Genomic DNA, 9,037 nt, shown 5'->3' with positions numbered 1-9,037 from the left:
AATATCCAACATTCCAATATCATGTTTCCTTGAATAATTTTTATTATTCTTTAAACATTAGCCTAGAATTGCAATTAATTTTTACAAAGTAAAATTAAGAAACAAAAAAAAAAGTGATTTTACAACAAAGTATTCTTGGAAAACGAAGCATAAGGATGAAAATTAATTGCAGTTCTGATTTTAGTGGTCAATTTGAGTGAAATGTCTGATTTACCCCTGCACTTAACTGAGGAATAACGGAATATAGACGGAAGCACCTTAGTGATGTGGTTTTAGAAGTCCAGACACCTATTTGATCACTTTGAAAGTCCAGATACGATTCTGTCCGGTTCGAAAAAGTTCAGACAGGACCCTGTCCTATGATAAAAACCCTTTACTTTAATAAATTTTTTTTTTCAAAATTATCAAATATTAGTAGGTTCAAAAATATTCAACAAAACACCAAAATTACAATACACTATATTTTTTAAAGCATATATGTTAACCAAAAGATAGTGTGCATTGGCGAACAAGGGTTTTCGGGTTTGAGAAATGTTGATGAATGACAAAAATGCCCTTGACTACTAGCAGATTTTAACAGTGTCGTGGTGGTGAGGGTATCAAAATGCTCTCAAAATAAAATTTAAGGTATGCAAATGCAAAGATTTGATAATTAGGTGTAAACATGAAAATATATTCATAGTTTTGGAAATATCTTATAATTAATCCTAAAAAGACCGAACAAAAATCAGATTAAATTATAATATAAAGAAAAGAAAAACTAATTGACACACGTATCGGACGAAGTGGTGTTAGATAAGTGGTTAGAGCACCAACTACCTAAGATCCAAGTCATGGGTTCGAATCACTATGGAGGTAGGAGTGAAATTCTTTGATCCTCTTTGAAGAATTGAAAAAAAAAAAAAAAGTACGTATCATGCTTGACAACCCCTCAACGTAGTTGCTTGGGCTAATTTATACAATTCCCTATCCATAGAAATATAGGAAATATGGTGAAAATTTTGGGGTTGAACACAACCTTGTTCCTTTGATTCATGAAAGTCAAAATACAAGTTGGTGTCCGGGATTCAATCTAAGAAACAAAATACTCTCTGATCTATGCATGTGCACGTCTTCAAATTCAACAACTTTCAAACACTGTCAAAAAATTTGTTGAAGAGCAGCTTTTCATGGAATCCTTACATTCATTAGACACATTAAATGGTTGATTGGATAGATGGGAGTCAATAGCTGCTTAGAACTAGCACCCATCTGACAAAGTAAAAGAGAGAGAGGAAATGAAGATGAACAAGTACAGCAGTCAAACAAATCAAATCTCAAAATTTTATTCTAAATTGATCGTTTAGTATAATTATTTCTTACAATAGAGTAAACCGAAAGGAAATTTGAACACTGGCCTCGAATCTAATAGTAATCCATTTTTTCTTGCAGAAAAATCCCATGATCTTCTGAAAGCTTGCTGCAACCAGCAATCTATGAGATCCACATTTCTTTTTTCTTACTTCAAAGCACGCAAGGCATGTGGACCAACAACGCAATACCATGTGAAAAGATTCATTCACAAGAGTCCAGCATTTTACAACCTTAAAATATGCAAGGACAAATACTTGAAAAAAAAATTATTTGGAAGAAATCTCAGGAGGCTAACTAACCAATCTCAACTGATGAAGCTTAAAATGTTACCGGCCACCCCAACCACCACTGCCACCGCCACCGCACCACCACCCATGCCGCCACCGCCACTGCCCCAACCACCACCACCTCCCATGCCGCCACCGCCACTGCTTCCCCAACCACCACCACTGCCACTGCTTCCCCAGCCGCCACCGTCACCAACACTGCCACTGCCATTGCCACCGCCACCCCAACCCCCTCTCATTCTGTCCTGATCCTCAACTGCCTTTTCCTCTTGCAGTTTCCTTAAAATCTGGCGAATTCTTGGATTGTGAAAACGGTCATAGACATACTTCTTCTCCTCAGCTTGTATCTCATTGACAACACTGGGATATGGGTTGGGAGGAGGCCTCTTTCCTTGTTGACGTGCAATTTTCTTCAACGCAACATATGCCTTCTGATACGCTCTCAGCAAGCGCATAATTTAACCCTGAAATGTCATTAGTAGTATAAGTAAGTAGGGATCGTTCTATTCCGGGGATTGAGGGTACACCTGTCATTGTCAAACAATTAAACAATTAAAATTAAAACAAAGTATAATATTCACAAAGATATTCACATGTATAAACAATTATTTACGAAAAAAGGGGGGATTTTGTTTTGGTTTTTTTTTTTCGAAAATAAAACTAAGTTAACAAAACAATTAAAATGCAAAAACATAAAAATACAAATGGAATGAGAGAACAAAGATCAAAAACCGAAACTTATGATTAAAATCGATTCAAACCCTAATATTGTTCATCTAAGTCATGAGAAAGGAGTTGATCATGTGAAACGTTAGAAAGCAAACAATTTCCCATATTTTACTTTTCAATGCTAATTAATCTAAGTGAAAGCACAAAGACTAATCCTATCAAACATGCATTCAAGCCCTAGAAAGCTAGTCAATCATGACATGTTCAACGCATAAAGCACATAGAAAGGCTATCAACTCAAGTGTACAACTTAGTATGGAAAAGTCCACCTAATTGCAATTCTCTTTAATTAAATTCGATCTTTGTACAAAACCTTTACTACTTTGATTCAAGTTTACACAAAACAAAAAGTTGATTTTATGTTCTTGAACCTAGCATCAATTATATCGAAACCCTAAGTGTTTGCAACCACATAAGATTAAAATACAAAAGTCATCTATAACGCAAATTTAATTAAACAAACCCACATAAGCAACTTTCGAAGAACAATAATATGAATCTGAAAATTTCATTCAATCATATAAAAATTCCAGAAATTAATAATCATTCAAACACATATGTCAACTAGAACAAAACCAACGAAATCAAAGCAAAGGTTACAAAGTAGAGGTCGAATTACACCGTGGATGGAAGATGATGATGGGTGAATAAAGATGAATTCTTTGAACTCGAAAGCAAGCTTCAAAGGTGGATGGTGGAGGAATAGGTCACGGCTTCTTCTTCTCTTCCTTGGCCTTGCTTGAACTCGTGGCTTGCTCTAGAGGATGGAGAAACTCACGGCTATGCTAAAGGGATTTTCTGATTTTTTCTAAGTTGTAAATTATATGGAGAGGAGAGCACAAAACGTCACAATGGAGAGGGAATATATAGGGGACGGCAAACTTGGTCTCCAAGCCGTAATATTCTTCTTAATATCCCATGGAATTAATCTGAAAATGCCACATAATTTCCTCCAATAATATCTTGCCAAATAAGCCCTATGACATGGTTCAACCAATCACAAAACTCCATTTTAATTCCCTAATATGTTGGCCGAAATATATAGAGATATATTCTGATTTTGTAGTTCAATTTCGGCCAAACTTCCTTAGAGAATATAGGGAACGAACCTAGACTCCTTTTTGGCCGTTTCTTGGTCTCCACACTTTGGCTTTCCTTAAAACTCTCCCCTAGAATCTCTCTTGGCGTCATCCTCTAGGGTTTCACCTTAATCCTCCTCTTTTCTCTCTTAATTCTTCACGGCAACAACACAAAATAATTCTCCAAGAATATTTCATTCCAAGAAAATCTCCCTAGAAAATCTCCACCGAAATCTTCTTTTATATTTCTGATTTTCCACGGCAAACTCCTTGTTTCTCTCTTAGCTTTGGACGGCAACAACATCTCTAGGGTTTACTCTTGCGTCACAACCCTAGTTCCATGGGCTCTTGTGGGCTTTTATCCAATTTGCCGAAAATCCACCAAGTCTTGAGAGTTCTTGGGCCTTGTTGCTTCTTATTCAAGCCTTGTCACCTTCCAACGTCATAACACTTTATTTTTCCATTTCTTTTTCATAGTAACGTTGGAAACTTCATTGGTAAGCTTTCCTCCTTTTCGCAGGGTTTCCTGGTTGAGGCAGGAAAACTTCTTTTCTTCATTTCTGCTCATTTCTGTGGCTCATTGTTCCTCATTTTTGCTCCCCTTGACTTTCGCAAGCTCCTCTTTCCATTTGTGAGTTCATTTCCACTTTTTAGCTCCGAGGTCCTGAAAATAGAAACTAGTAAGAAAAATAGAAACTTTCCTAAAATGAAAAATAGCAACTTTCCTAAACTGAAAATGGGAAACTTTCTAAAAATGAAAAATAGAAACTACCGAAAATGGAAACTTACTAAAAATGGTAAATAGAAACTACAAAAATAGAAACTTTCTACAAATAGGAACTTTCCCAATCAAAGAATGAAAACTTTCCTAAACAGGGTTTTAATAAGGAAATAACGCAAGAAATTTAGGGAAAAGCAAGTAAAACGTCGCATTAAAATGCTTCTATCACCTTCTTCTTTGCCTTTATCTCTGCCCGGTATTCCATCTAGAAGAGACCAGGAAATAACAGTCAGAAGCAACTAAAGAGGAGCATATATTCAAACAAAGGAAATCCATATACATACATCAGCTACCGCCATTGCTTCCTGTTCAGAAACCCCCTGCTCCTTCAACTCAAGCACCCGATGACCAAATATACAGACTGGAGCAGGATCAAAAGCAAAAAAACTATTCAAATATAATTCCAGAGTTAGGTTAATGTGAGCATCGATTTCTGAATTACCACACACCAATCATTCACAGATGTTAGTACGACAGCGTTAGTACGACAGCACCTAATTGTAATTTATGAGGACACAACTCATATGAGCACACATACTGCACACTGATAGGGTGATAGTACATGAAAAGAAGAGAGGAAGACACAAGGAAAATTTGTTAACAAAAAAATTAAGGATATGCTATACTTGATTGCGTCTTCATGTTTGGAATCTGGATGCTTCTTAAAAAACTTTTTTATGTAAACATCCTCTAGGAGAGTGATCCTCTGAATTGCATCATCACGAGGAAATGTTGGAGGTGGTGCTCTGAAAATTCCAAAACATCAAAATTAAATACACAAAGCGCAAGAGTTTCAAGAATCACAAAATAGTGAAAGAAAGAAAGAAAGAGAGAGGGACAAACTGTTCCATGGCTTTGTACCAAACAGGCTCAGCCTTGGCCAAGCCTTTGACCAGCTTTCTGGTTTTAGTAAGTAAATCTCCTTTCATGAACGACATAATTGCTTTGATGCAGTATAATCACTGCTTAGACACCAGGATCAACAAACTCTAAGGTATAGGGCTTTAACACACAGGTTTTGTAGGGTAGAAAGTGAAAACTAAGAACTAGGATTCCCTCCCAGGTTTCTCACTCACACACAAGGCTTCACACCAACACTCCAATCTCTGGAAAACTCAGAAACACTCTGAAATTTTTATTCATCACGACATATCTGGCCACTTGGCACTTACACTTATTTATATTTGAGCAGATAGCTCATATTAACTAGCATTAAAGACTCTTTCATAGCTAGGGCTGTTACACTTCACAAAATTGAAGCATAAAACACCTAACAAAGGAATTTAAACTCCTAACTGAAACTGAAATAATAAAGAAGCCTTAAAAATCCCAAACTGAAACTGACCCAAACTGAAACTGAAAGACACCTGCCTAGAGACTTCTAGACTGAAAGCAATTAATCAAACCATATGGAAAGGGAATGACTAGCTGCTCTCTTTTTCCATTTCTTTCGCTCATAAACCTTAAAAGGTTTGGCTATGATGTCCTCATCAATTCTCCCTGGCTGGGAAGAACTCGCCTCCGGTGAGATAAAGCTGTAGTATCTTTCCAGAATATCTGGATCGATGCGCTGCAGCTCCTCCTTAGTTACCCAAGTGTTGTCAGAATCTGGTCTGTCCTTCCATTTAATTAGGTACTTCTGGTAGCCACCTTGTCTTGTCGAAACAACCTGCTCATCCACAATGTTTTCCACTACATTTCTCTTAGGAACTTTAGAACGAGGCAAAGGTGGGGTGATTGGTGAAAATTCAGAAGAAAATGGCAACACAGGCACCATAGGTTCTCTATAGGGCAGTAAGTCCTCCACATTAAAAGTAGAACTGATTCCCATTTCTGGAGGGAGTTCTAACACATATGCATTGGTTCCAACCTTCTGCAATACTTTAAAAGGTCCAATGCTGCGAGCTTGTAACTTCTTTGCCTTCCCTTTAGAGAAACGTTCAGGTCTAACTCGAACCATGACAAAGTCTCCCACTGAAAATTCCTTGAATGCTCGATGTACATCAGCAGCCTTTTTATATTGCTCATTGCTCTTGTTACTCCGACGATTAATCTCAGCATGCAGCTCATGAATATGACTTGCAAATTCATTAGCTGACTGTGACGGCCTATGTGAAACCATCATGGGAATGAGATCTCTTGGAGCTTTGGGCTTGTGACCATAAACAGCTTCAAAGGGACTCATGTCTATAGTCCGGTTAACTGAATTATTATATGCAAACTCAGCAATAGGTAAAATTGAATCCCAAGACATGTTCACCAACCAAACTTCGCAGCAGATTTCCCAAACTTCTATTCACCACTTCAGTTTGCCCATCTGTTTGCGGATGGTAAGCAGATGAAAACTTGAGTTTGGTGCCCAACATGTGCCACAAAGTCTTCCAAAAATAACTCATGAATCGAACATCACGATCACACACTATAGGCAAACCATGCAACCGAACAACCTCATCCATGAAAAGCTTGGCCACTTCAGAAGCATCAAATGTCGTAGAACAAGGAAGGAAATGAGCCATTTTGGAAAAACGATCCACAACCACAAAAATGTCGCTGTGTAGTCTTAGGCAACCCAAGCACAAAATCCATGCTAATATCTTGCCAAGGAGTATGTGGGACAGGCAGCGGGGTGTATAACCTTGTGTTTTGCCTTTTGTGCTTTGCCAACTGACAAGTACGGCATCGTTCAACAACTTTAGCAACATCACGTTTGAGACTAGGCCAATAGAAGCGATCCTCCACAAGAGCAATGGTTTTGTCTCTCCCAAAATGTCCAGCGATCCCACCAGCATGTAGCTCTAAAATTAGGAAGTCTCTCACCGATGTGCAAGGAATACAAAGTTTGGTTCCTTTGAAAAGAAACCCATCTTGTAGAACAAACTCAGTGCTTTTGGATTGCTTTTCCAAGAGAGCTGAATATATTCTTCCAAAGTCTGGACAACTCAAATACTCTTCTTTCATATTATCGAATCCAGCCACTTCCACACTCATAGTGTGTAAAAGTGAGTTCCTGCGTCTAAGAGCATCTGCTACTTTATTCTCCACTCCAGATTTATGCTTCAGCACAAAAGTATACTCTTGAATAAATTCAACCCATTTTGCATGTCATGGGTTTAATCTCTTCTGCGAATTGAGATATCGCAGAGCCTCATGATAAGAATACAAGACAAATTCTTGTGGCAGCAAGTAATGTCTCCAATACCGCAAGGATTGAACCACTGCATAAAATTCTTTGTCATAGGTAGAGTACTTTTGCTTGGCTTCATTCAACTTCTCGCTGAAATATGCAATAGGATGCCCCTCTTGACTTAGAACTCCACCAATTCCAACACCTGAAGCATCACATGTAACTTCAAAAGGTTTTGTAAAATCAGGAAGGCGCATAACAGGAGCATTAATCATTCTGGTTTTGATCTCCTGAAATGCCTTTGCAGCTGCATTTGTCCACCGAAACTCCCCTTTCTTTATGCAATTAGTAATTGGAACCATGATAGAACTGAACCCAGCAATGAATCGATGATAAAAGGTAGCCAATCCATGAAAACTACGCACCTCATGTATGTTTTTTGGTTCTGTCCATTCAGCAATAGCCTTGACTTTCTCTGGATCTGCTTGCATTCCCTTTGACGACACAACAAATCCCAAAAAGATAACTTCATTGGACATGAATGAGCACTTTTTAAGGTTTGCAATCAACTTCTCTCTTCTAAGAGCTATGCAGACTTGCTTCAAGTGATTAAGGTGCTGCTCTTTGGATGTGCTATAAATTAAAATATCGTCAAAATAGATAACCAAGAACTTACCCATGAACGGCCTCAAAACTTGTGTCATAACTCTCATGAAAGTACTGGATGCGTTAGTTAGTCCAAATGGCATGACTAACCATTCATACAAACCATCCCTTGTCTTGAAGGCTATTTTCCATTCATCTTCAGGTCTGATGCGGATATGGTGATAGCCACTCTTCAAATCAATCTTAGAAAAGATAGTAGCTCCGGCCATCATGTCCAGCATGTCTTCAAGTCTCGGTATTGGAAACCGATATTTGACTGTGATTTTGTTGATGGCTCTGCTATCCACACACATTCTCCAAGACCCATCCTTTTTTGGTGTGAGAAGGGCAGGAACAGCACATGGGCTAAGGCTCTCCCGAATGAACCCTTTTGCAAGAAGCTCATCAACCTGCCTTTTCAATTCTGCATGCATGGTTGGATTCATCCGATAATGTGGTAAATTCGGTAATGTTGCTCCAGGGACCAGATCAATCGCATGTTGAATATCCCGGAGAGGAGGAAGTTCATTTGGAAGGTCCTCGGCAAATACATCAGTAAACTGTTCAAGGATTGATTTCACATCCGGGGGCAACTCCAAACTAGTCAAAGGGTGAGATTCCTTTGCAATCAATATAAAAATAACAGAATCACCTGTTGTCTCCCTTGCAAAGTGTCTTGGACTGATGATATTAAGGGATTTTGGTTGCTGTCCTCCTTTGCTAAGTGTTGGTTGAGGTACTGGTCTGGGCTGGATCGGGTTCAACTTGATGTGCTTTCCTTCATGAATAAAAGAGCATGAGTTGGCACGGCCCGAAATGGTTACATCCAGATCATACAACCATGGTCTGCCCAAAAGAATGTGTCCCACGTCCATCGGCACCACATCACACCAAACAGTATCCTTGTAAGATGAAAACTGAATAGGAACTTGACATCGCTGTGTCACGGGAATGGAAGACTTGTCAATCCATGCCACACGATAAGGTTGAGGATGATCAGCAGCGGTCAAACCCAGTTTAGATATGGTTTGAGGGGAGA

General features: G+C 38.6%; 1 protein-coding gene across 1 annotated transcript; it reads right to left on the bottom strand.

The window, feature by feature from the left end:
• Positions 1-4,380: 4,380 nt before the first annotated feature.
• Positions 4,381-5,167, bottom strand: LOC133737454 (uncharacterized). The gene is made up of 4 exons (XM_062164998.1): positions 5,073-5,167; positions 4,856-4,975; positions 4,514-4,616; positions 4,381-4,434 (listed from the first exon to the last, which is right to left on the bottom strand). The coding sequence occupies exons 1-4, from the start codon at positions 5,165-5,167 to the stop codon at positions 4,381-4,383; spliced, it is 372 nt and encodes a 123-aa protein (XP_062020982.1).
• Between the last annotated feature and the right edge of the window lie 3,870 nt (positions 5,168-9,037).

Source organism: Rosa rugosa, chromosome 3 (assembly GCF_958449725.1).
Source record: "Rosa rugosa chromosome 3, drRosRugo1.1, whole genome shotgun sequence".
In the NCBI taxonomy this organism is placed as follows: Eukaryota; Viridiplantae; Streptophyta; class Magnoliopsida; order Rosales; family Rosaceae; genus Rosa; species Rosa rugosa.
Note: the sequence above shows the minus strand (reverse complement) of the source record. Positions and strands in the feature narration are given on the sequence as shown.